This window comes from Lontra canadensis, unplaced genomic scaffold (assembly GCF_010015895.1).
Source record: "Lontra canadensis isolate GAN:19392208 unplaced genomic scaffold, GSC_riverotter_1.0 scaffold91, whole genome shotgun sequence".
NCBI classification, from domain to species: domain Eukaryota; kingdom Metazoa; phylum Chordata; class Mammalia; order Carnivora; family Mustelidae; genus Lontra; species Lontra canadensis.
In genome coordinates, this window is record NW_022631085.1 from 1,581,102 (window position 1) to 1,608,918 (window position 27,817).

At 39.7% G+C, this 27,817-nt stretch overlaps 1 protein-coding gene across 2 annotated transcripts in view; it reads left to right on the forward strand.

Moving 5' to 3' along the window:
* The window catches only part of SMG1 (SMG1 nonsense mediated mRNA decay associated PI3K related kinase), a 107,165-nt gene that overhangs the window by 57,646 nt on the left and 21,702 nt on the right, over nucleotides 1–27,817 (forward strand). For both annotated transcript variants that reach the window (XM_032836214.1, XM_032836215.1), the window contains 26 exons: nucleotides 676–818; nucleotides 961–1,162; nucleotides 4,170–4,279; nucleotides 4,973–5,120; nucleotides 5,495–5,654; nucleotides 6,727–6,847; nucleotides 9,769–10,017; nucleotides 10,339–10,623; nucleotides 11,969–12,113; nucleotides 12,246–12,384; nucleotides 13,553–13,783; nucleotides 13,886–14,063; nucleotides 14,592–14,753; nucleotides 15,330–15,547; nucleotides 15,850–16,004; nucleotides 18,103–18,325; nucleotides 20,476–20,722; nucleotides 21,105–21,334; nucleotides 22,874–23,122; nucleotides 23,612–23,750; nucleotides 23,835–23,944; nucleotides 24,066–24,284; nucleotides 25,091–25,281; nucleotides 26,005–26,177; nucleotides 26,326–26,605; nucleotides 27,289–27,561. In XM_032836214.1, coding sequence (XP_032692105.1) covers nucleotides 676–818; nucleotides 961–1,162; nucleotides 4,170–4,279; nucleotides 4,973–5,120; nucleotides 5,495–5,654; nucleotides 6,727–6,847; nucleotides 9,769–10,017; nucleotides 10,339–10,623; nucleotides 11,969–12,113; nucleotides 12,246–12,384; nucleotides 13,553–13,783; nucleotides 13,886–14,063; nucleotides 14,592–14,753; nucleotides 15,330–15,547; nucleotides 15,850–16,004; nucleotides 18,103–18,325; nucleotides 20,476–20,722; nucleotides 21,105–21,334; nucleotides 22,874–23,122; nucleotides 23,612–23,750; nucleotides 23,835–23,944; nucleotides 24,066–24,284; nucleotides 25,091–25,281; nucleotides 26,005–26,177; nucleotides 26,326–26,605; nucleotides 27,289–27,561 — 4,980 coding nt within the window. The remainder of the gene's footprint in view (nucleotides 1–675; nucleotides 819–960; nucleotides 1,163–4,169; nucleotides 4,280–4,972; nucleotides 5,121–5,494; nucleotides 5,655–6,726; nucleotides 6,848–9,768; nucleotides 10,018–10,338; nucleotides 10,624–11,968; nucleotides 12,114–12,245; nucleotides 12,385–13,552; nucleotides 13,784–13,885; nucleotides 14,064–14,591; nucleotides 14,754–15,329; nucleotides 15,548–15,849; nucleotides 16,005–18,102; nucleotides 18,326–20,475; nucleotides 20,723–21,104; nucleotides 21,335–22,873; nucleotides 23,123–23,611; nucleotides 23,751–23,834; nucleotides 23,945–24,065; nucleotides 24,285–25,090; nucleotides 25,282–26,004; nucleotides 26,178–26,325; nucleotides 26,606–27,288; nucleotides 27,562–27,817) is intronic.

Below are 27,817 nucleotides of genomic sequence, written 5' to 3' on the forward strand. Positions count from 1 at the left end.
ATACTTAACAATATTTTCTGTTACTTATAAAGTGAAGGATACCTTTGTGTGTGTGGTTTTTTAAAGATTTTATTAATTTGAAAGAGAGAGAGAGAGAGATCAGGCAGTAGGAAGGGGCAGAGGGAGAGAGAGAGAGAAGCAGACTCCCTGCCGAGCAGGGAGCCCAACGAAGGGCTTGATCCCAGGACCCTGAGATGGTAACCTGAGCCAAAGGCAGATGCTTAACCCACTGAGCCACCCACGCACCCCCTCTGATATTTTACACTGCCCCCCCCCTTTTTAAAAGATTTTATTTATTTATTTGAGAGAGAGATATGCATATACTAGGGAGGGACAGAGGGGGAGAGTGAAAGTCTCAGGAGACTGTGCACTGAGTGCAGCCCCTAGGCTCAATGTCAGAACTTTCAGATCATGACCTGAGCCGAACCCAGGAGTCCGACGCCCAACCAACTGCGTTACCCAGGCACCCCTACCTTTTTTTAAAATTTATTTTTCATTTGTGTGAGGGAAAAAAAATCTAATTTTATGTACCCTAACCCCACACAAAATAATTAACTCATTGTCTCCACTCAGTTTATTTCCCCGCTCAATTTGTTGAATGATTATTTTTTTGTTTCTTTGGAAGTGATGTCTGTGGATAATTAAAAATAAAGACTGTTTGAATTTGCACTAAAGGTTTGAAAAGGCCTCTGTGGAGTATCAGGAGCACTTGTGCGCCATGACGGGTGTTGATTGCTGCATCTCCAGCTTCGACAAATCTGTTCTCACATTGGCCAACACTGGGCGTAACAGTGCCAGCCCCAAACATTCTCTGAACGGTGAGCATCTGGAATTTAAATAAAAAATTGCAGTCAGATACTTTGTACTGACGATGTTATGGTGTATTTTTAGATTTCTTTGCTCTTTAAAATATTTATAATTGCTCTGGATCTCTCTGTTTTATAAAATATGTTCACTTAGGTGAATCCAGAAAAACTGTGCTGTCTAAGCCAACTGACTCTTCCCCTGAGGTGATAAATTATTTGGGAAATAAAGCATGCGAGTGCTACATTTCCATTGCTGATTGGGCTGCTGTACAGGAGTGGCAGAATGCTATCCATGACTTGAAGAAGAGTACCAGCAGTACTTCTCTCAACCTGAAAGCTGATTTCAACTACATAAAGTAAGGACTTTTTTTCATTTAAATAAATTTTCATTAGCTTTCAAGTCTTCCTCTATGGCAGAAAAAATATTAAAATTGGTAACATCTACTGTTGTAAGATATTTGAAATTCTGATAATACTGTTTGAAAATTACTACAGTGAGAAACCAACATTAGAGGTGAGGAAGGTGTTCATGCAGTGGGAAGACAGTCTTGTCACTGTTCATAGTCTTTTGGTATTGATTCTTAGAGCTTACAAAATGAATATAAAGAGAAATTTGTTACTGCTTTAGGAAGGGTCACACTTGATGACTGTTTCTAAATTGGGTTTGGATTGATTGAAAATAATCTGAAGAGGGCAGTTAATGAACATTTGTAAATTCCCTTTCTTGTCTTTTTTTTTCTTCTTGTTCCTCTGTGCATTTATTAATCCCTTAATTCATAGTATATGTACCGGGGGCACCTGGCTGTCTCAGTCAGTAGAGCATGCAACTCTTGATCTTGGGTTCATGCGTTCGAGTGCCACATTGAGGGTAGAGATTACTTAAATATATAAATATTAAATTTTTAAAAAACACAGAAAGTATGTATTGAATTAATCCCTTAATTCAGAATTTGTATACCCATAAGTGGCTGGGGCATAGTGGTCATTAGGCGTCCTTCCCATTGAGAAGCTCAGCTTCTAGAGCGTAAACGTGTTAATGGGTAATTTCTCCACTGAGCTTGTACTGTGTGCCAGTCAGTGGGGTTTAACATTTCGTTAAACATGAATTCTAACTCTTGAGGAGCTCCTTCTAGAGGAGACAGACAGACAAGGTTGGGAATGCCATCAGCATGACAATTTGAGCAAAGACTTGAGGAAACATCTGATGGAAGAGTGATGTGTTTTTAGTGTTCTGGAAATGCCCTGGAGGCCATTCTTGTTGAAGCAGGTGAATAATAAGGAATAAGGGTAGAGAGTAGGTGGGAACTCTGAGGACTTTGATTCTTAATAAGAGAGAAAATCTTAGGTGAGATTTGAACAGGAGAGGCATGTTCTGACCTGACTTTGAAGTTCACTCTGCTGTGTTGTCAAGAGACTGGGGATGGATGGCAAGGGTGGCAGCATGTATACCACTGATCTATGGGACAATGGTAGAGGGAGAACAGACACTATTAATTCAAAGAGGAGCGCACAAAACGATGAGGTGTGTTTAAGGTGCTTATGAAACATGCAGAGGAGACTGTTTACTAAGCAGTAAAGAATTAGATTTGGAACACAGGAGAGGTATCTAAGTTAGAGAATGATTTGGGGATCATTAGCATGTAGGTGACAGTAAAAGACCCTTTTTTCCCTGGCTCTGCTCCAGAGCCTTTTGTAAGCTACCAGGTAACAGATAAAGCTCTGGGGATGGGTGAGTGAAAAGTAAAGAGGGCCAAGGCCAGAATCCTTTTTTACAGGAGGGGAGAGGTAGGCATTGATAAAAACAAAGACACTGAGAAAGGAAGAGTCTGAGATGGAGGAGAACCAGACTGGGGTAGTCCACCCTGTCAGGAGTTCCAGAGATGCATGCAGGAAGAGCTTTGCAGAGAAAGAGAAGGAGAAGCAGCCAGGCTGAATACTGTTGAGTGGTGAAGACACTTGGAAATCAAAAGCTCCAAAGGTTACTTGGGTAGTGAGTTTTTCATGAAGTCAAGGAGAGGAAGCTGTGGCTAGAGGAGAATTTTGTGTATTTACTTGAAGTATTGGAGAGATTAAGTGTTCTTTTAAGCTTAGGGGAAGGAGTGACTGGAAAGCAGAGGCTGAAAAAATGGGATAAAAAACATTGTTTTAAGGATTAACTGGGCCCTGCCTTTTTTGAACCCAAGGAAAGTAGTTGCATATGAACAGTTTTGGGAGCAGGTAGATGGTGAATTAAGGGTAAGAGTAGAGGAAATGAAAGCCTGTGTGGCTCTGTGTGTGTGTGTGTGTGTGTGTGTGTGTGTGTGTGTGTGTGTGTGTTTTGAGGAGTCAGTCATTAGCAGAGAGAATTGTAGAGGGGCATTGTAGAGTCTAGTGGGGATGCAGGGAACCTGCCACTGGAGAGGATTCAGACCCTCTAGTGGCAGGAATGATGAGGGTGTTGTCACCAAACCTTGACAGTTCATCATTTGTGGCTCACATGAGAAGCACTTGGTTGCCTTGGTCCTGGCTTTGAGCTTATCACGGGGAGGCAGGTATAGTCCTTGATGTTACATTGCTAGTGCTGAATTCAGGCTGCGTTGTAAGAAAGGGATACAGTGAGAGAGACAGGAAGAGATGAGTGGTTAATGGGACAGAGAGAGGGAGAGATGAAGAAACTGAGTCATCCTCTTGGTTGGAAAGCAGCTATAGTAAGAATGGGAACAGAGTGAGTGCTCTGAAAGTAGCAGCGGTCGGTGGGGAGCTGGAAGGCCTCTCGTCCTAGCATTGTTGCCGCGGGACTAAAGGAGTTTCAGAGGCAGCACCATTTTCAGATGACATAAGGAGATGGAAAGGAAGACTTCTTTGAAAGAAGAGAAACCGCTTCCGTGAAACACACTGGAGAAGGGGAGAGGAGGGAGGCCAGCACTGAAAGGTGGGATAGGGTGGAAGGATGAGATAATAGGACAGGAACCCTCCAGGGGCCTGGGTTTTAGGTGGGGGCTGGGGCCATGTAGGGAATTTAGAGATCGTTTGGGGAGAATCAGATGTTGGCTTTGCCCTTCAGAGATCTGATCTGTCGGTTTGTTGGATGGGCCCCTGAGGATAACAGGCTCAAAAAGAGGAAGGAAGCATGGAGGGGTGGTTATGCTAGACTGTGTATGACCACAGCTCTGGCTTTCTGGCTCACCACTGCAGTTTTAGTGCTAATTAAGTCGGTAGTCACATCTTCAAAATAGAAATAAAGAATGAAGGCCTAGGTAGAAGGAACCTCATCAAGAGGATGCTATGTGACTGTGCTGTGGTTTTCGGGAATTGTTCTGCTGTTGTGGGCGGTCCCACCGGCCGCACGGGTGCGATAGAAGCTAACTGGTGCTTTAATTACAGGTCCCTCAGCAGTTTTGAATCTGGAGAATTTGTGGAATGTACTGAGCAGTTAGAATTGTTACCGGGAGAAAATATCAGTCTACTTGCTGGAGGATCAAAAGACAAAATAGGTATTTGGAACAATGATCTTAGGATTAAGTATTTTATAGACAAGTCGCTCAAGACATTCGACTTAGTATTTCCTGGGAAATCTGGACGTTTTTGTACATTTATTTTGGGGCCAAATTCTACGTAAAGGAACATCTCTAGGTGTGTTTTACTTATATTTGATTTATTTCAACTGTTTTCAAGGGAAAACAGTTGAAATAAAATTAAACTAACAAAAGGCTATTAGAAGACTTGGAGATTTATCTGGCCACATTTGGAAAAAGTTTAAGTAGTCTTTGAGCTAAATATTTTTCTTGACCTCTTAATGTGGTTCATTAACTTCCTTACCACAACTGGAACATTCTGTAAAATACTATCCTAAAGTTAGTATTGTGAGTAGTTTGTGTGTTAGCTTTGAGTTGCTAGGTTCAGTAAGGTTTGCAAAGTAGGGCTAGATTTGTCCCTTTAAATGTAGTGGCTGATTTACTGATTTTTGAACTGCGGAAATCAGCTGTTTTGAGGCAGGTCTGAGATCTAATTTGAATGTGGACTCTAATTTTTATATAGCTATCAGAAATGCTTAATCGTAATGTTCAGCTGCCTGAATTTAAATATGAAAGAATGTATTCATTGGTGATAACTTTTTAATACTGTCAAAATATTTTATCACATATTAAAAGCATATTACCTTAATGGATTTTATTTAACTTCTGTAGATATGAAAAAACTGCTTCCTAACATGCTAAGTCCAGATCCAAGGGAACTTCAGAAATCTATCGAAGTTCAGTTGTTGAGAAGTTCTGTTTGTTTGGCAACTGCTTTAAACCATATAGAACAAGATCAGAAGTGGCAGGCCATAACTGAGTAAGTTCAGTCCTAAGGGGGTTAATGTGCACTATGTCTTGCCATATGGTAAACGTATATACTTTGGGGGCGGAGTCAGTTACATGATCACTTCAGTGTTAGTCATGATAGCTTCATTTTAGTTGTAGAAGTCATACGATACGTGAATGCCACTTGGCAACATATGTAGAGATTGAAACTAAATAAACTGTAGAAATCCCCAGAAGCCTGTCTTGACTTACTTAGGTCATTTTACTAGAGGGAAGGCATCTCCTCTTCCTACTTTCTCTTTGGATGCCACTGTAGTACCATCTTATCAAACTGTCTTATCCTTTCAGTGATTATGCAGGCTGGAAAATCTCGTTTATTGATTGACAGTGAATATTTTGTTTCAGGAATGTGGTAAAGTACTTGAAGCAGACGTCCCGCATAGCTATTGGACCACTGAGACTTTCTACTTTAACAGTTTCACAGTCTCTGCCAGTTCTAAGTACCTTACAGCTGTATTGCTCTTCTGCTTTGGAGAACACAGTTTCAAACAGACTTTCCACAGAGGTGTGTATATGTGTATCCTTATCAGGGTATTCTGAACATTAATAGGCATTCGTGTAGAATTTTTTTGAAAAAAGATTTATTTATTTGAGAGAAAGAGAGAGCATGGAAAAGGGGCAGAGGGAAGAGATGATCTCAAGCAGACTCCCTGTTGAACATGGAACCTGGCATAGGGCTCAGTCCTGTGACCTATGAGATCATGACCTGAGCTAAAACCAAGAATCAGACACCCAAGTGACTGAGCCACCCAGGCACCCCAATATTTTTTTTTTTTTAATTTTTAAAGTAGCATTTGTAGCATTTGTTGGACAAGCTAGTAAATCAAGAAATCTAAAATGTCATTTTCAGGCACATTTTCATTTCAGGACAGTGTGAGGCAGATGGAGGAACCCAAGATACATCATTTCAAGGATGGCTAATTGGTTAATTATTTTTTCTTTTCTTTCTTTCTTTCTTTCTTTCTTTTTTTTTTTTTTTTGAAAGAAGGGTTGGTGTATGTAAATATATTTTCCATTGAAAGGCGTGGTGATTTTAGATTTGATTAAAACAAAGACTCTCAGGGGCACCTGGCTGGCTCAGTTGGTAGAGCATGCAGCTCGTGATCTCAAGAGTTGTGAGTTCAAGCCCTATGTTGGGCTAAGAGGTTACTTTTAAAAAAAGAACTAAATAATAATGAAGACACTTCATCCTCTTCCCAGATAGGGTAAAGTTTAACCAAAATGGGCCCTTCCCAAGGGCATTATAGTCTTTAAGAATCTGCTTACAAAGCAATAGTTTAATGTTTCTCTGTAATTCAACTTCTGCTTTATATTAAATATGCTATGTTTAATTTTTTTAAAAGTGCTTTATTGATAAGTATACTGATAAATTGGACTCCGCCCCCCCCCCCAAGCAAAGATTCTGCTCTTAGAGTGTCTTAGAGTGTCTTTCCTCTTGTGATTAGGAGATATTGAATATGTGGAGAGTTTAATAGATGGGCCTGGAGCAGCTGGCTTATGGGGGACACAGCTTATCTCAACCTACAAACATATAAAGAGGCTGTTTACATTAAGTAGTTTTGGTTTTTCTCTGGCAGGATTGTCTTATTCCACTCTTCAGTGAAGCTCTGCGTTCATGTAAACAGCATGATGTGAGACCATGGATGCAGGCATTAAGATATACCATGTACCAGAGTCAGTTGTTGGAGAAGATAAAAGGTAATTAGGTTGATTTTTTTACTAGCTTTGATTGAGATATAGTTTACACATTTTAAATGTACAGTTCCAGTTTTGACACATCTTCATCAGTGTAACCGTCAATACAATCAAGATAGAAAACATTGGTCTTACCCCAAAAGGTTTCCTAATGCCTCAGTCACCTCTCCCATCTCTCCTGTTCCTGGACAACCGCTGATTTGTTCTCTGTCACTTTAGATTAGATGTGTCTTTACTAATGTTTTATATAAATGGAATCATGCAACTCTCTTGTGTCTGGCTTCTCTGGTTCAGCATTTTATTTTTAAGGTTCCCCTATGTTTTGTGTAGCAGTACTATGATCCTTCCTGTCGTCGTTGAATACTGTGCATTTTGCGGATATACCATAATTTATCTCTGGGTCTTTTGGTGGATATTGGAGTTGTTTATTTTAAAATTTAGACTACTGTATAAAGCTGCTATGAAGTTCATGTACAGGTCTCTGAGTGGACGTATATTTGTGTTTCTCTTGAGTAAATGCCTCCGAGTAGAATTGTTGGGTCATATAGTTTAATGTTAAAAATAATTTGGCATTTTCTTAGAAAGTGTTTGGACATTTCTTCTGGCATCTACATCCTTGGGTAGTGCTGGTCTTTCATTTTAGTCACTGGCACCAGTGTATAATAGTAGTACCTCATTGTGCTTTTATTTGCATTTCCCTGGTGATTAATGAGATTAAGCATTTTTTGCATGGTGACCATTGTATATCTTACTTTGTTAAGTGTTTCCATCTTGCCCATTTTTAATCAAGTCCTAGACTTGTTTGTTTGTTCTGGATACAAATTCTTTGTTAGATACAATGTACTGTGCATGTTAAGTTTTTAAACACTCCAAATGAATACTTAGAGAAGTAGTACTTGTGTAAATATTAGTAGGTCTCTCTCTTTTGTAAGTAGGATTTATTGATTAATTGATTGATTTTGTAGGTCTCATTTTTAAGAAAGAAATGTCATGTTAAAGGGATGCTAGCAATTTACTTTATTGCTTGAAAATGGAAACATTGACAGCATTCTATAGAATGTTAGTTGAAAAGTAGCTAAGCTTAATATATTTGTGTATTAAATTTCAAGTAAAGTTTTGTTGGCGTACGGACTTGGGATTGCCCAGTGATTACTGGGAACTGTGACTCACCTGGACCCTCCTTGCCATATACCCTTGGTTGGATTATTAGCCCAGCATTTGCAAATGGAAGGACTTTAGGGCAAGTCATTAAATTTCAGAGGCACTTTCCTCTTCAGTTGAGAATATTGCCTTGCTCAGGAGATTCTTTTAAGGATTATAGGAAATGAGGCAAGGCATATAAAAGCCCCAGCACAGAGGATGGTGTATAACAGGACTACAGATATCTTTTTTCCTCATCCTTCCCTTATTGAACAAGTTTTAAAATTGGGACTACCAAGTCAGTAACCCGGTGGTTTTATCTGGAGACACAGTTCCACTCCTCGCTTTTTTTCCACTTCTTCAGCAAGTGCTTATGAGGTATGTGTTCGAAGTTGTGATGTAACGGTGAACAAGACAAGCCTGTTTTCTGCATTCCAGGGACCACAGTGATTCTAGAGTCTAGCAGGGAAAACTGAACTCAAACAAGGGACAGCAGTATGGTGTGCTGAGTGGAAGTGCATGTACATGGTGAACGTACAACAAGGGTACGAATTTAGTCCTAGGGATCAGTCAGAACAGGATTTGAGGAGGAAGTAACATTTAAGCTGGTTCTTGAGGGAGGTAAGGATAAGATGGAAGGCAGTAGACTGGTTGGAAAACAACATGTAAAGGCCAGCAGGCAATAATGAAGGGTTCTTAGGTGACAGTTTGCCTAAGGGAGAGTGGGAAGAGAGGAAGTAGAAGGAGATTGAGACTGGAATGAAATGGAAGGCATCATTGCCTTTCAAGGCAAATTCAGGAATTGGGGTTTTGTCAGAGGGGCAGTGGGAAGCCATCAAAGGGAAGTTAAGTGTTAAAGATTTAGCTTTGTGTAAGATGATTTTAGTTGAAAGTTGGAGAATGAACTAGAAGAGGATAACACTTAGGGATCAGAGGGACCAGCTAGGCTTAAATTCCTGCTAAAGGTACCCAAGGTAGTGGCAGTAAGGATAGAAAAAAATAGATATGATATGAGGGCTGCAGGTAGAGTCTTAAGATGACTGGCAGGCACCTGCTTAGGTAGCCGGGTGGATCATGTGCCTTGCCTTGAGAAAGGAATAACAGAAGGAAGTATAAGGTTTGGAGGGTGGTAGAAAATGGATTCCACTTGACACAGGTAAAAAGTGTCCTTGAAATACCTGAGTGTAGGTGACTGGTAGGCAGATGGGACTCAGATGTCAGGTCTGGCTAGAGATAAAGATTCAGGAGTCATCAGCATTCATAGCATATGGTAATTGAAGCTACAGGAACAGAGGATACTGTCCAGGGAGAATATGCAGAGTGGGAAGACTGGAGAGCCTAGGACTGACCCTGAGGACCACGAGTTTTAATGGGTGGGTAGTGGATGAGAAGGAGACGAAGGATTCTTCAGAAATTCTCCCAAGAGAATGGCGTGAGAGGAGGGCAGAGGGTACTTCCACAACAAGAGGGAGGGAGATGCTCTAGCTTTTTGGCTTATGCTGTTTAGTTAGAAGATCTAGTAACTGAAAAACAAATTTCTTACAGCGAATGATTTTTGTCTGCTTCATCATTTGCTTACGTTTATTTCAACAAAGGTACTGTTTGTTGTATGCCAAGCTGTGTGCTAGCTGCTAGGGATTTAAAGATAACGAAAAATGGGTTATCTTTATTTAGGGAGTTGGTAGGGAAGGGAAAATGGCTGGGGAAGAACTTTTGGCCATGTTTCCATGCAGTCTGGGTTAGAGCAGTCGAGGACTAATGCAACTTTTTTTCCCCCCCTCCAGAACAAACCGTTCCAATTAGAAGCCATCTCATGGAATTAGGTCTAACAGCAGCAAAATTTGCTAGAAAACGAGGCAATGTGTCACTTGCAACAAGACTGCTGGCACAGTGTAGTGAGGTTCAGCTGGGAAAGACTACTACTGCACAGGATTTAGTCCAGCATTTTAAAAAACTATCAACTCAAGGTCAAGTGGATGAAAAATGGGGGCCTGAACTTGATATCGAAAAAACCAAATTGCTATATACAGCAGGTTAGTAAAATGAACTGTGCTTAATGTATGACTAAAATGAAAATCCTGTGTATGAAATATGTATGATGTAAGGCAATAAAAGAAAAGATTTTTTTTTCAGCTGTGGCAGAATATTTGGATCTTGAATAGTAAATTACCTGTAATCCGTTTATAACCTTTGTAATTCGGTGCTTTAGAAAAAGGTGATTTTGTTATAGTGTATCAAAGTAATGTTCCTAGAGATCATTGATTACCACTGAATTTACAATGTTACTTTACCCTGAAATACTGTTAATAATTTGCAGATAAGGCTTCTAAGGGCTGGTTTTTGGTTTTCTGTAGGCCAGTCAACACATGCAATGGAAATGTTGAGTTCTTGTGCCATATCTTTCTGCAAGTCCTCCAAAGCTGAATATGCAGTTGCCAAGTCAATCCTGACACTGGCTAAATGGATCCAGGCAGAATGGAAAGAAATTTCAGGACAGCTGAAACAGGTTTACAGAGCTCAGCAACAGCAGAACTTCACAGGTCTTTCTACTCTGTCTAAAAACATTCTCGCCTTAATAGAACTGGCGTCTGTTAACACCATGGAAGAAGAGTACCCTCGCGTTGAGAGCGAAGCTACAGGTAGGAGTTGTTTATTAGCTTTGAGGTACCAGCTTTAGAAGTTACTCCTCCACTATTTTAAAGTTTAGAACGTTATGCTGGCCATAATTGGCCGCAAAAATTGTTTGCATGGAAATTTAATATATTATACTGTCTGGAAGTAACTAAAACACATTTGTTCAGTGCCTAATGCCACTGTGGAAGTCACCTAACTGCTCCACAGGCTTTTCCCAAGCCACAGTGCTTTTATGGACTTAGATGTTTTTGCCGGCAAGAAAGTCTGACTGCAGATACCGGAGTTCCTCCTCACACTGGAAAGAGCCAGAAAGGTACACAGTAGTTGCCTGTGGTCTCCTTGGCTGGTAGAGCACGGAAACTCTAGCAAAGATGAAAGTTTCACATTTCGACACTGGTGGTAGTAATAGAAAAGTACTTGACAGATAGGGTAGTTCATTCAGTGTTGGGGTGTCTGTTCTCTTCGGGTTTACAGAGTGGGAGATAGGTAACCTCTTTGCTGATGAGAATGTACTTTGCTTTTGGTTTTTATGAAGCCAGGATTTTAATTACTTGGCTTGGTCTTATAAAATAATTATAATCTGTGTAATTTACAGTCTTGATATTCATAGGGGATGTGTCCTCTGATTATTATAAATCTTATATTGGCAAATGGCATTAGAGCAGATGGTTTCTTTACTCCTAAACTGTGAATAAAGATATTTACCTCATGAATTTCCGACTGAGTGAGATTGTATAGTGATCACCTATATATTATTTTTGCCAGAATGTTCAGGCTTAACCTAATCACAAGGAAAGAGCCAGTCATAACTAGAATTTAAGACGTTGGGGCGCCTGGGTGGCTCAGTGGGTTAAAGCCTCTCTGCTTTCAGCTCAGGTCATGATCCCAGAGTCCTTGGATCGAGCCCCGCATAGGGCTCTCTGCTCAGCAGGGAGCCTGCTTCCTCCTCTCTCTCTCTGCCTGCCTCCCTGCCTACTTGTGGTCTCTGTCTGTCAAATAAATAAATAAAATCTTTAAAAAAAAAAAAAAGACGTTGTACAACACATGTGATGCCTGAACTGTTTTATATAAGGTTTAGTGTCATGAAAGATATTTATGTAGTTTACATGGTGATAATTTAAGCTGCCTTGCGAAGCTGAGTGATGATTTCAATATATTAGCCTTTGAGGAAAGCATAATAAAGATGTGTTCTTGGATCAAATTTTGTACTGTAATATTCTGGGACTTAGAGATAGCTTACAGATAATAAAATTCTAAAACGTTGGTAGGAATGCCATTTGAAATTTATGAATGTAACATTGCTGAGTCCTTTCTTTTTTCTTTTTTTTTTTTTTTTCCCCATTATGGTAGTGCATATTGGAGTTGGAGAACCTGACTTCATTTTGGGACAGTTGTATCACCTGTCTTCAGTACAGGCGCCCGAAGTAGCCAAATCCTGGGCAGCGCTGGCTAGTTGGGCTTACAGGTGGGGCAGAAAGGTGGTTGATAATGCTAGGTATGTATGTTGAAATGTGTAATTTATTTAATACATTGCAAGATAGAGATTTGAAATGTCTGCTGACATGTTTTGGTAGCTTCATATGACAAGTGTTGGTAGCTGGAACCAGTGACTTGTTTATTTTTATAGTCAGGGAGAAGGTGTTCGTCTGCTGCCTAGAGAAAAATCTGAAGTTCAGAATCTGCTTCCAGACACTATAACTGAAGAAGAAAAAGAGAGAATATTTGGTATTCTTGGACAGGCTGTGTGTCGGCCAGCGGGGATTCAGGCAAGGAAAACATCATATAGTGTTTGGGAGAAATGGTGTCAAGATCACTTTTTTAATTCATTGATTTTGGGGACACCTGGGTGGCTCAGTCAGTTGGGCATCTGCCTTACGCTCAGGTCACGATCCTTGGTTCCTGGAATCGAGTCGCACATCAGGCTCCTTGTTCAGCGGGGAGCCTGCTTCTCCCTATGCCTGCCACTCCCCCTGCTTGTTCTCTCTCTCTCTGACAAATAAATCAACTCTTTAAAAAAAAATTATTGATTTTGAAGAGGTTGATCACATATACTTGATTACATGTTGGATGGAGTTTAGGCAGCTACTGTTACAAATCAAAACTTGGAGTTTTAAGATGAAAGTGAGTTATGATACTTTCCTAAGGAGAATGTAATACATTGAGAAATCATTTCCTTAAGGTCCTGTTACAGTAGGTGAAATTTATTTTATGTGAATTAAATTTCTCTTTTAATTATTGTTTTGATCAGAAATTAGGTTCTTAACACTAGCTTGGGACCTTTTAAAGCACATTAGTGCCTGAATACCACCCCAGGTACTCTTGAGTGTGGACGTGGGTGTATGTATTTAAGCTTACTAGGTGATTATAATTCATAGCCAGAGTTGAAAACTAGTAGACTAAATGAGCTGTAGGATTTATTCTCTCTCAGGTCAGAGTTCTGTTAATTCCAGAATGTTAGAGCTATTGAGTTTTTAAATAGACTTTAAAAGTTTGGATTTTATTTCGTAGGCTAAACTGTACTGACTCACCTTGCTCTAGACCAGCATGTATCAGTGTCCTCCAGAGCTGGTGTTGTGTATGTGCCCATTACTGTAAAGAGAGTAAAGGCTTTTGTGAGTGAATTTGGTATACATTCAAGCCTCAAGCTTTTGAACAGATTCATTTAATGTTCTGCGGGCAGAATACTGTATTGTAACTTAGAAGCATTTAAAGTACCAAAAAACAAAGTCTGAAATCCTTCATTAGCTACTTTAGTAAATATAGCCTACAGAGGAGCATAATGACATTAATTTAGCGTGTGTGAAACTAAATGAAATAATTTAATTTTTCATAAGCAAGAAAAATGCTTTCATAGGATAGGAAAGTCATGTGCCCCCTGCCCCCCTTTCTGTTTGCTTTAAAAAAGGTAGCATTTTTTGCCCAAATTTTCTTCAGGATGAAGATATAACGCTTCAGATAACAGAAGGTGAAGATAATGAGGAAGATGACATGGTTGATGTTATCTGGCGTCAGTTAATTTCAAGCTGCCCGTGGCTTTCAGAACTTGATGAAAGTGCAACAGAAGGAGTTATCAAAGTATGGAGAAAGGTCGTAGATAGAATCTTCAGCCTGTACAAGCTGTCTTGCAGTGCCTATTTTACTTTCCTTAAACTTAATGCTGGTCAGGTAGGTAGCACGACGTTGGGGTCTAAGAGAATGTATTTGACATTTCCTTCCTAGCAGACGAAAACAGTATTCTTATTTCTGCCTTTCACCTTTCCCGCTTAGATTCCTTTAGATGAAGATGACCCCAGGTTACATTTGAGTCACAGAGCAGAGCAGAGCACTGATGATGTGATCGTGATGGCCACACTGCGCTTGCTCAGGTTGCTCGTTAAGCATGCCGGCGAACTCAGGCAGTATCTGGAACATGGCTTGGAAACAACACCTACTGCTCCGTGGAGAGGTAATGGTCTGAATAAAAGGTTTCAGGAACAGTTATTTCTGGGTAGGATACATAAGACAATAAAAAAAAAAATAGCAGTTTCTTTATGTTTATTATTTTAATGTGTTACAGAGTACCTACATTAGTTCATAGGACACCAGGAACTGCACGTTACATACTCTCCTCTCCTACCTTTCAGAGAACTAGAAGGTTGACAGGAGCGTTAATGGATACAAAATGAATTTTGGAGACCGTGGTGAAAATAAGTTTCAAAAATTGTTGTATGCCCTTTGTTAAAAATTATCTGTCTTTACAGGCATTCATAGAAAATACAGTTTGCCAGAACATTGTTGAATTGCTCTGCATTTTGATTATAGTTCTGTACCCTAACCAGACTTGCAAATCAAGAACTATTGTTAGGGTTCTTTGTTATCACAGGGAGAAATTTGAGGCCCTTAGAACTGATACTGACATGCATCAGGTTTTATGCTTTTGCATTTACTGTGTTGACAGTTTTTAATAACTTTATCCTTCTTTCTTATCCTAAAGGAATTATCCCACAGCTTTTCTCACGCTTAAACCATCCCGAAGTATATGTGCGCCAGAGTATTTGTAACCTTCTCTGCCGAGTGGCTCAAGATTCCCCACATCTCATATTGTACCCTGCAATAGTGGGTACCATATCACTTAGTACTGAGTCGCAGGCTTCAGGTATGGAATATTAAAATACTGCTACGTTAAGTATAAACTATTCTGCAGATAATGTCTGTTAGGTAAATTTTTTTCAGCTTTCTGTTACAGAGTTGATGGAGTTTGTGTTTTTTTCAGTAATAATCATAATTGTCATTTATTGAGGTAGTTACTGCTGTGTCCAGGACTAGGGCATGTGCTTTACACATGCCCTTCATTCTCACAGTAACCCATTTAGGCTTAGAAAAACTGTGCCAGTGCTCTCAGGTTCACCAATGAGCTGAGTAAATGGTAGATAAGGATGAAACCAAGCTTTAGGTTCTGGCTGTGAGAAGACGCTTTCTTAATTTGTTGAGAATTATTAATTAATTAATTAATTAATTTTTCCGTTGTCTTCCATTTGTTTATAATATAAGTATAAAAGCTTACCTGTGGCAAGGGAGACTGTCCATGATCTTTGGTTAATTTAATGCATGAAAAGCAAATTAGTTAAGTGAGTGCTCTGGAGTTGAATAGATTACCAATGTTTTCCTTAACTCAACATACGCACATAGGGGAAACATCCAAAGCCTACCTAATTCTTCCATTTTCTTATAGGAAATAAGTTTTCCTCTGCAATTCCAACTTTGCTTGGCAATATTCAAGGAGAAGAGTTGCTGGTTTCTGAATGTGAGGGAGGGAGCCCTCCTGCTTCTCAGGATAGCAATAAGGATGAACCTAAAAGTGGATTGAATGAAGACCAAGCCATGATGCAGGATTGCTACAGCAAAATTGTGGATAAGCTGTCCTCTGCAAATCCCACTATGGTGTTACAGGTATAAAGCACAATTAGTATGTTTTTAAACAATTTTTATTACATTTCCCCTTCCCCTAAAAAACAACCTAAAAAAAACATGGAAAAGATACCTGAAGAACAAAAAGGCTTTTAGAATAATTGAAATTGGCTTTACAATGCAGGATTGGTTTTATAAATCTGTATTTATAGAATCACAAGTCAAAGTTCTCTGATCGTATAATGAACAAAAGATGCACACACGGAACTTATAATTTCTAGTGTTGGCAAGACTGCTGGATATGAACTTGTAGATGAGCATATCTGGATGTGCTGTGTGTGCAGGTTCAGATGCTTGTGGCGGAGCTGCGCAGGGTCACTGTCCTCTGGGATGAGCTCTGGCTGGGAGTTCTATTACAGCAACACATGTATGTCCTGAGACGGATCCAGCAGCTGGAAGATGAGGTGAAGAGAGTCCAGAACAACAACACCTTACGCAAGTATGTTTTCGTACATTCTCTTCTGAAGATGAAGCTGCCCCCAAGCCCCTTTTTAATGTAAAATATACAAAACATAAAATTTGTTATTTTAACCAATTTTAAGTGTATAGTTCAGTCGCATTAAATATATGTACAGTGTTGTGCAGCCATCACTTCTGTTTATTTCAGGAATGTGTTCATCCCAAACATAAGCTCTATACCCACTAAACATTAACTGTCCATTGCCTCTTAACCCTAGCGCCTCTTTATTGCTATTCTACTTGTTGTCTCTGAATTTGACTACTCTGAGTACCCCGTGTAAGTGGAGTCAAAGGTATTTGTCCCTTTGTGTCGGGCCTGTTTCACTTGGCGTGTGTTGAAGGTTCATGCATGTTGTAACACATATGACAAATTCCTTCCTTTTAGCACCGAGTGATACTCCATTGTATGTGTCTTCCACCTTCTGTTTAGCAGTTGTCTGTCGACGGACGTTGGGTTGCTCTTACCTTTTGGCTGTTGAGAACGGTGTTTCTGTGAACATTGGTGTACAAGTGTCTGTTTGACCCCCTGTTTTCAATTATTTTGTATATGATCCAGTAGATTTGCCTGGGTCATATTGTTACTCTGTTGTTAACTTGGAGGATCGACCAAACGGTTTTCCTGCGCCAGTTTACGTTCCCACCAAAAGTGCATGAGTGTTCCAGTTTCTCCATATCCTTGCCAGTATTTGTTATTTATTTTTTAATATAGTAGGCATCCTAATGGATGTGAAGTGATATCTCATTGTAATTTTGACTTGGATTTTCTCTAATGACTAATGATGTTGAGCTTCTTTCTCTGTGCCTTTTGATCATGGGATTATTTTCTTACATGAAATGTCTATTCAAGTCTTTTCCCCATATTTGAATTGGGTTGTTTGAAGGTTTCATTGTTGTTGATTTAGGAGTTTGCTCTGTATTCTGGATATTAACCCCTTTTTCAGATCAATGATTTGCAAATATTTTTTCCCATTTCGTGCATTCTTTTAACTCTCTTAATAATGTCTTTTTTTTTTTTTTAAGATTTTGTTTATTTATTTGACAGACAGAGACCACAAGTAGGCAGAGAGGCAGGCAGAGAGAGAGGAGGAAGCAGGCTCCCCGCTGAGCAGAGAGCCTGATGTGGGGCTCTATTCCAGGACTCTGAGATCATGACCTGAGCCGAAGGCAGAGGCTTTAACCCACTGAGCCACCCAGGCGCCCCTCTTTTTTTTTTTTTTTTTTTTAAAGATTTTATTTACTTATTTGCCAGAGAGATCACAAGTAGGCAGAGAGGCAGGCAGAGAGAGAAGACGAAGCAGGCTCCCCGCTGAGCAGAGAGCCTGACGTCTGGCTTGATCTCAGGACCCTGGGATCATGACCTTAGCTGAAGGCAGAGGCTTAACCCACTGAGCCACCCAGGTGCCCCTAATAGTGTCTTCTGTTGCGTGGAAGTTGAGTTTGATGTATTAACCTCATTTTTCTGTACTTTTTCTTTTATTGCCCATGCTTTGTGCCATATCCAAGAAGTCATTGCCAAATCCAGTGTCCAGAAACATTTCCCATACATTTTTTTCTGAGAGTTTTAGGTCTTAAGGTCTTTGATCCATTTTGGGTTATTTTTTTTTTTTTTACATAATAGTGTAAAGAAGGTAAGGGTCTGACTTCATTCTTTTGTGAGTGGATACCCAGTTTTCCCAGTGCCAGGTATTTAAAAGCTGCCTTTTTGTGGGCTGGACATTTTACAATGCTGTGTTTATTTTATTTTATTTTTTTTTAAGATTTTATTTATTTATTTGACAGAGAGGGAGATCACAAGTAGGCAGAGAGGCAGGCAGAGAGAGAGAGGAGGAAGCAGGCTCCCCACTGAGCAGAGAGCCTGATGTGGGGCTCGATCCCAGGACCCCGAGACCATGACCTGAGCTGAAGGCAGAGGCTCAATCCACTGAGCCACTCAGGCACCCACCCCTACAATGCTGTGTTTATAAGTTATTGTGCTATTATTTTATTTATTTTAGTTTATTCTTTTATACTGTTTACTTAACAGTAGATGCATTTAAATTGTTCCATGTTTGTAAAACTCTTTATGTCTTCCTGGTCAGGGAAGAGAAAATTGCAATCATGCGGGAAAAGCACACAGCTTTGATGAAGCCCATTGTGTTTGCTTTGGAGCATGTAAGGAGCATCACTGCAGCCCCTGCAGAAACTCCTCATGAAAAGTGGTTTCAGGATAACTATGGTGAAGCAATTGAAAATGCTCTTGAAAAGCTGAAGACACCGTCAAATCCTGCAAAGCCTGGAAGCAGCTGGATTCCATTTAAAGAGGTACAGAAAAATCTCAAGAATGCCACTAACATGGGAAATTCCATATGAGATACAAAATTCAAACATGGGGACTCTCCTTACTTGGAATGTGAGAGATTTTGTAGGTCCATGGAAGGCAGCTTATGACCAATTTCTAAGAAATGTGGGGAGAAGTATTTTCTTCATTTTGAGAATTTGGGAGTGAATGGGCCTAGGGCAGCAAACTTTTATGTATAGAGCGTTCACACTAGGGAAGGATACACTGTAATAAAGTCGTTAATGAAGGGGTCTGGCCTTGACCTAAATATTGATGACTTGCTTTATTATCTTTATAAAAGATTATAAAATTTGATCTTGTACCTATGTAGCCTTTTTTAGGGATTCTGACAGACCAAATAGTCACCTATAACAACATCAGTATTTACAAGTAACTGAAAAATCAGTTCTCCATAGGCTGATTGGCATGATTAGCTAGTGGGGTGATTCGCGTATTTAAATATTTGAGAATCCTTGTCTTTTTTTTTTCCTTGAGATTTTATTTATTAGAGAGAGAGAGCACTAGAGAGAGCGAGCAAGTAGGAGTAGGGGGCAGAGGGAGAAGGAGGAGCAGGCTTCTGATGGAGCAGAGCGCACAATGTGTGGGACTTGATCCTAGGATCCTGGGATTGTGACCTGAGCTGAAGGCTGACATGTAATCGATCGACTGAGCCACCCAGGCACCTGAGAATCCTTACCTTTTATGTTTTGGTCCTCTTAGTCTGTATTTACTTTGGTTTTTATCTGGTAGAGCAACAGCACCATTATTTAGGGAGCCTGTTTATTACCTTGTAGCTTTTTCTTATTTTATCCCTTCTTTCTCTATCCCTTAACTTTATTGCTCCTGATTTCCTTACTTTAGCAATGAGAAAACTATTAAAAGGTACAGTGTAGAAACAAAGAGGACATCTGACTTTAACTAGTAAATGCAATCTAGAAGAAACTAGAATACTAAATTCGTAGTAAATTGCTAGAAAGACAAGACTAGAACCCTAATGTGAAGAATGAAGGTTATAATGAGTCCTAGCCAAAACTTGTTTGCTTGCATTCCAAGAGCAGTTTCCTGCTTCTTTGTCTCCTTTTCAATAAACTAAGAAAACCAGAGGAAGAGATAAGAGGAATACTTAAAAAAAAAAGTTACTTATTGATGTGTTTCTAAGGGATGTATTGTTTAGTTTCTGCCTGTTTTTAAACTTCATATAAATGAGATCATATATATATATACACACACACACACACACACACACACACACACAGGTCTGTATTTGTATTTATATATATGTGTATATGTGTGTGTGTGTGTGTGTGTGTGTATATATATATATATATATATCTGTGTTTATTACGTAATTGGTGGGTCAGCATTTGGTTTTTATGATTCATCCATATTTTGTATACAGCTGAACTTGGAAAGATGCTACAGTTTATCCATTGTGTCCTGTCCCTGAATACTTGGGGTGTGTCCAGTTGTCTTTTTCCTTTTATGGAACAAAGCTCACTGAGGATTGAGGATTGATAAAACATTTCTCACATGAAAGTGGAGCTCAGAATTAATTCTGGTGCACATTATTAAGTTAGCTACAAGTGGGGATACAAACTATACATGTGATCCACTCCCTATGAGTAATTAGAAGGGGTTGTGGTGTTAATTCTGCACACTTCAAATGGTCAGAGCTCTAAATTGTTACCAGCTTTTCAAGTGGCTACTAAGGGTGTGTCTACTTGACACCCAGCAGCTGTCAGTTTTATCTTTTGCTCTATTTTAAGAACTTAATTGATTTGTTTTGGCATTGATAAAACGTAGCCTAACGTGGGAAATTAGCTTGCTACCAGCCCTGAATTTTGTGATCACAGCAGTGCTTTCCTTCCATCTGTTACGAAAGCATCAGTTGTTTGGACAGAGAAGAAGAGCTAAGTCTGAACAAAGTAGGAATCACCTAGATCATATTAGTATACATACAGTATTTCCTCTCTCAGGATGGCCCAAGTATGCAGCATGAAATTAAATGTAGGAACTACAATACGCGGTATCTGTATTGGTATTTCAAGTTTATTTTTATGCCAAATTGAATGTGGAAGAAAGTAAGCGTTGTGGTGATAATGTAAACCTGTTTTTCCCCATCTTATAAATATAGATAATGCTGAGTTTGCAACAGAGAGCCCAGAAACGTGCAAGTTATATCTTGCGTCTGGAAGAAATCAGCCCATGGCTGGCTGCCATGACAAACACTGAAATTGCTCTTCCTGGAGAAGTGTCAGCCAGAGACACTGTCACAATCCACAGTGTGGGTGGAACCATCACCATCTTACCTACCAAAACCAAGCCAAAGAAACTTCTCTTTCTAGGGTCAGATGGCAAGAGCTATCCTTATCTTTTCAAAGGTAGGATTTAAAAGAAGAGCCAGTTTAATTTGATTATGAATGTGCTGGGAGAGGTTGGTTCCAGGTGAATAGCCTGGATTGTCTTGGATCTTTCCTGATTTTTGAATGGAAGTGGTTAGAGGCTATGTAGTAAGATTTTCTATTCCGTATCTTTTCTTTGCTTAAGAGCCTATATAAGCAGAACTGAGGTCCAGCTAATAATGCTGGCGTCTAATACCTTGTGACTGAATGGAATGTTCTCTCATGCTCCCGTTATGCTTCCTTGGCTCTCAGTTCTTGACTGCTGCTGTTATTGAAAGGAAACCCAAGGGTGATATATTTGTAAGCCCATCCCCACACCATTTGGTCACCACTCTAGCTACTTTAAATTTTGTTTCCATAGGATTAGAAGATTTACATCTGGATGAGAGAATAATGCAATTCCTGTCTATTGTGAATACCATGTTTGCTACAATCAATCGCCAGGAAACACCCCGTTTCCACGCCCGACACTATTCTGTAACGCCACTAGGAACACGATCAGGACTAATCCAGTGGGTGGATGGAGCCACACCCTTATTTGGTCTTTACAAACGATGGCAACAACGGGAAGCTGCCCTACAAGCACAGAAGGTTGAAAAATTCAGATATACATGTACTTTTATTTGAATTTCCAGAAAAACATATATTAATCTCTTTCTTGTTCTATGTGAAATGCTCATACGTTTTCTGTACTTGAGCATTTTGGTAAATTTATAAATGTTCTAGAACAGACTTTTGAAATATCTAGGAAAGTGTTTCTGAGGCATATTTAAGTAAAGTTTTAAGAGGCGGAAATGGTGACATTTGGTTAATCTTACTCTAGACAAATACAGGGGGAGCAGGTAGGGTCGTGTTGTGGTTGTTAATCAGTAAGCTGATATTTCGCATCTTGATTTTTTTATTGGGCTTACTAGGGGTCTTTTATTTTTATTTTTTAAAGATTGTATTTATTTGAGAGAGAACAAATGGGAGAGAATGAATGGGGGGGAGACATAGAGGGAGGAGAGGCAGACTCCCTGCTGAACAGGGAGGCCATGTGGGGCTCATCACAGAACCCCAGCACCACAGGATCTCGGGATCATGAGCCAAGAAGAAGGCAGATGCTTAATTGAGCCACCCAGTGCCCCAGGGTCTTCTAAATTAAATTTACAGATAAGAGAGCTTTGACAACCAGTTTCTTTTAAGTTTGTAAAAAAGAGACAATCTTATATTTAATTGCTGTGATGTCATATTTCGTGCCTGTGAAATTTATGATTTTGATTTAGACTAGGGATTTAATTTAGAATTCATTCTAGCTAAGCATCTGGGTTATTAGTATATATGCCAGGAATAGTACTAAGTGCTGCGGAAATAAAGATAAGTTTTAATACAGTTTCAACCTCAGAAGTCCATATCTAGCCAAAATAATTAATTAGGGTAGGTATGGGAAGGAACAAGAGTTTGAAAGGAGTCAAATTTAAAAAATAAGCATAGGAGATTGCAGAACAATTATTGAGCATTAAATGAGAGATGGGAATTAGAGGGGCTATATAAATTTTTCTCTGAATACTGTTAATTTTATGTTGATGATTGAGTCATACCAGTGAAGAATGAAACTTGTGCATAAATGATAAATTTTCAATAGAATTATGTGTTATAAAGAAGAATGTAAATGTTGAGTTTGAATTGAAGCTCAAGAAAATAGAACAGTAGGCCACATTTTCAATAAAGTGGTAGTACTTAATTAAGAGAAAGGTTGTAAGAAAGCTGCGTAGTCCAGAAGAATTATCTATTTGGTCTGTGCAGTTTGGCTGGGAAGGTGGAGAATGTCATTCAAAAACCAGTTTTTAAGGGCACCTCGGCTGTTGAGTCATTAATGTCTGCCTTCGGCTCAGGTCATGGCCCCAGGATCCTGGGATCCAGTGCCGCATTGGACTCCCTGCTCAGTGGGGAGTCTGTTTCTCCCTCTGCCTCCTCCTCCCCCCGCAACTCATGCTCTCTCTCTCACTCTGTCTCTCAAAAATAAATAAATAAATAAATCTTAAAAAAAAAAAACACACAGTTTTTAAAATAATACTTTATAGTCAAAGTAATCTTTTTATATTTATATTTAAATAAAGTTGATGTTTTTCTTAAAAAAATTTTTTTAAGGCCCAAGATTCTTACCAGACTCCTCAGAATCCTGGAATTGTACCTCGTCCTAGTGAACTTTATTATAGTAAAATTGGCCCCGCTTTAAAAGCAGTTGGACTTAGTTTGGATGTGTCCCGACGGGATTGGCCTCTTCATGTAATGAAGGCGGTATTAGAAGAGTTAATGGAGGCCACTCCCCCAAATCTTCTTGCTAAAGAACTTTGGTCATCTTGCACCACACCCGATGAATGGTGGAGAGTCACACAGGTATGTGTTTTGTTTTGGGCTGTGATGAGTATTCCTGTTCCTTTTGTCTGCTTCCTTTCTAGTCTGTGTTGTTCACCTTCCTCCTCTTCCCCTTCATCTCACTGCAGACTTGGTAGTTCTTACTTCAAGTCTTACATTACGTTTATTTTCTAAGGCATGGCCGTGACTGTGTGAGGATAGAACAGAGGGGATTCTGGATGAAATGAAGAGTAAAAGCTTGAGAAAGGAAAAACTAGGGTGGCTGGAAATAGTTGTTTTGTTTTTTATTAAATCCAGTATTCAGATATTAAGTAGAACCAACAGGTACCACAGTGTTGCTGCTCAGTACAAAGCCTCTGGGACCACTAGCAGCATCCATGAGGAGTGCTATTTAGAAACAAATGGGATTATGGAATTTTGTAAATTTTAGAGCATCAAGTCTAAATTGGAAGGAAATTTGCTGATGGTGTTACAACTTGCTCTCCCCACCCCCTCTCCCGTCTTGTTTAGTCTTATGCCAGATCTACTGCAGTCATGTCTATGGTCGGATACATAATTGGCCTTGGAGATAGACATCTGGATAATGTTCTCATTGATATGACGACTGGAGAGGTGGTTCACATAGATTACAATGTTTGCTTTGAGAAAGGTAAAATTAAATTGGACTTTTACATTTATGTGAGTGTCAAATATTTTTGATGAAAGGACAAAAATATAAGTTTCTCTTTTCAAGGTAAAAGCCTTAGAGTTCCTGAGAAAGTACCCTTTCGAATGACACAGAATATTGAAACAGCCCTGGGTGTAACTGGAGTAGAAGGTGTTTTTAGGCTTTCATGCGAGCAGGTATGCTCTTTCTCTTATACCTCTTAATGTACCTGTTAAATTAACAAATCCCGGGAATGAAAAATGACATTTGAGCAAGGAAACTTGTGGCAAAACCTGATTAAAACACCTCTGAAAACAGGTTCTACACATCATGCGACGTGGCAGAGAGACTCTGCTGACATTGCTGGAGGCCTTTGTGTATGACCCCCTGGTGGACTGGACAGCTGGGGGCGAGGCGGGGTTTGCCGGCGCTGTCTACGGTGGAGGGGGCCAGCAGGCTGAGAGCAAGCAGAGCAAGAGAGAGATGGAGCGAGAGATCACCCGCAGCCTCTTTTCTTCCAGAGTAGCTGAAATTAAGGTGAAGGCAATGATAAGTGGTCACCATCTTTTTACTAGTGTTAACATGTCCATCAAAAAGCTGGGTAAAGCTATCTTTTAAAAAATATTTTTGGAAGACTATCATGAATATACTGAAAAGTCAGTGAAATAGGACAATTTGATGTCTTTTTAGTAGGAAATGCTCCCATACAAAGACAGATAATCACACTCTTACTCGTTGGAGGTGGGTTAATGATTTAAAAAAAAAAATTTTACCTTTTTTAATATATTGAAACGTGTTTATCAATGAGTATTATAGTTGTTCCTTACTTGGATAGCCTCCCCTCAGTCTTAATTTTAATATCATGTTAGCCAATGATGCGAACACTTAGCGTTGTGTGGCATGGTGGTAACCACACGGTGTTGTGAGATTTGTGTCTCCCGTTTATGGCTGTGTGAACTTGCAGTGGTTATCGTTATTTGTAAAATATATGTGGCGCCATCACCCTCAGTATTTAAGTAAGAGATTTAAATAGAAAAATATATATAGGGGTGCCTAGGTGGCTCAGTGGTTTAAGGCCTCTGCCTTCAGCTTGGGTCATGATCCCAGGGTCCTGGAATTGAGCCCCGCATCGGGCTTTCTGCTCGGCAGCGAGTCTGCTTCCCCTTCTCTCTCTCTCTCTCTGCCTACTTGTGATCTCTGTCAAATAAATAAAATCTTAAAAAAAAAAAAAAAAAGAAAAATATATGTAAGATGTCCATCTAACATGATCCTTGTGGCAGATGTCATCATGTCTCACAGTTCACCCTGTAAGAATGTCCCTAATCATAATTATTTTTTCATAGGTGAACTGGTTTAAGAATAGAGATGAGATGCTGGTTGTGCTTCCCAAGCTGGACAGCAGCTTAGATGAATACCTAAGCTTGCAAGAGCAATTGACAGATGTGGAAAAACTGCAAGGCAAACTACTAGAAGAAATAGAGTTTCTAGAAGGCGCTGAAGGAGTGGACCATCCTTCTCACACTCTCCAGCACAGGTTTAAAAGTGTTGAACACTTGTTTCTAAATATATGCCATTAAGGAGAATTTTCGTATTTGTGTAAACATTGTCAACTTGAATTAGCATTATTACAGCAATTTACATAAATAAGAAAACCTTTCCCAAGGACTGCAGTTCCAAATTATTAATACACAGAAATTCACGTAAATTTTCTGCTTTATTATATTTGATTGAAATGTTTGAGTAATTATGGGAGATAAGTGGATATAGTGGGTTAGTGTATGAACTTGGTTTCAGAAAACCTGAGGTTTAGGTTTCTCTCTACAGCTTGTGTCTGGATTCTTATTCATAGTAAAGTGGCAGTTATTTTACCTACTTTGCTGAATTAAGCATTAAACTAAAGAATGATCTTAGTGAATGAACCTTGTACAGTGCAGGTGCTTGGTAAAGGGTAAATATGCAAATGCCAAATGCCACACACTGCATGAGTCTCTGAGATTAAAAGATCTGTGAAGTATCCATCGTTTACACTAAAGATAACTTAACACCTGGCAGGTGTGGTGGGTTTTGAAAATATTTTATTTAAAATGTGAGTATAATTGAGAGAATTATGGGAAAAACCAGAGAAGTAAGGGACATTTGAGCAGTGCCCTCAAGATTGAAAAGGAGCTTACCAGGCAGTCCCAAGTATGAACAAAATCAAGGTTATGAAACTATATAGAAGGTAGAAGCAATTAAAAAGATTTTTCCCTCTTATTAGGTATTCTGAACACACTCAACTACAGACTCAGCAAAGGGCTGTTCAGGAAGCAATCCAGGTGAAGCTGAATGAATTTGAACAGTGGATAACACATTATCAGGCTGCGTTTAATAATTTAGAAGCAACACAACTTGCAAGTTTGCTTCAGGAGATCAGCTCACAAATGGATCTCGGTATGGGTTGATTTATCTTAGATACACATGTTGAGCGTGGGAGTTTTGTATTTGTGTGTTTATGTGTGGGGTTCTGGTTTGTGCTTCTTTCAATGACTGCTGGTTTGGAATAGTTTCACAGTGATTAATAATCGTCTTTTACCAAAAGGTCCTCCAAGCTATGTGCCAGCGACAGCCTTTCTACAGAATGCTGGCCAGGCGCACTTGATTAGCCAGTGTGAGCAGCTGGAGGGGGAAGTGGGCGCTCTTCTCCAGCAGAGGCGCTCGGTGCTCCGAGGCTGTCTGGAACAGCTGCATCACTATGCAACCGTAGCTCTGCAGTATCCAAAGGCCATATTTCAGAAACATCGAATTGAGCAGTGGAAGACCTGGATGGAAGAACTCATCTGTAACACCACAGTAGAGCGCTGTCAAGAACTCTACAGGAAGTACGTTGATCACACTTAATTTTCTTGACTTCTTATGGGATTAGATGCAAAGTTGTGTTCACATTATTATTATCATGTGTGTGTAATATTTCATTTTTCTGAAAGAAGTGGTTGATGGATGGAAGCTGAATGGGTCAGGTTTTTTCTTGGTTTTAAGAGGATTTGAGGTCATGTTTTCCCTTATAAGATGGTGTGGTTTTCCTAATTAATTAAAATGTATCCCAGTATCAGAGTGATGGGATCGGGGTAAAGAGGGCTAACCTTAGTTGAGCTGTTGCTCACTAACAAGTCGTCTTGGAAAGTTACTTGAGGGGCGCCTGGGTGGCTCAGTGGGTTAAAGCCTCTGCCTTCGGCTCAGGTCATGATCCCAGGGTCCTGGGATCGAGCCCCACATCGGGCTCTCTGCTCTGCAGGGAGCCTGCTTCCTCCTCTCTCTCTCTCTCTGCCTGCCTCTCTGCTTACTTGTGATCTCTGTCTGTCAAATAAATAAATAAAATCTTAAAAAGAAAAAAAAAAGTTACTTGAGCTCTTGAGACTTTTTCTTACCTGTAAGAATGGAAATCATGGTTTCTTCTGTTTAGGGTTTGAGGATCAAAGGCAATATTCTCCAGTGTAAAAATGGGAACTTTCTTTACAAGCAGGAAGTGGTTACATTGTAAACAAGCACCTCTCTTTCTGTGCAGATACGAAATGCAGTATGCTCCCCAGCCTCCCCCGACGGTGTGCCAGTTCATCACCGCCACAGAAATGACTCTGCAGCGGTACGCAGCCGACATCAACAGCAGGCTTATCAGACAGGTGGAACGCCTGAAACAGGAAGCCGTCACTGTGCCTGTCTGTGAAGATCAGTTGAAAGAAATTGAACGTTGCATTAAAGTTTTCCTTCATGAGAATGGAGAAGAAGGATCTCTGAGTCTAGCAAGTGTTATTATTTCTGCTCTTTGTACTCTTACAAGGTAAGTTAGCCAACTTCGTACTGAGACCATTTCGTTGTCCTGAAAACACTCAGACTTACTGAGATATCCTGTGCCTCTTGTTTAATACCAGGCTTAAGGCATTCTCTTACTTTTGTTAATACCAGACTTGAGGCATTCTCTTACTTTTATTAGTCTTGCCCACCGTTACAGGTGCTTTATTTCCTTTCTGAGTTTGAGGTATCCGCTTTTCTGTGTGAGTGTAGCTGAGGAGGTTTCACTGTACAAACCTTGTTGG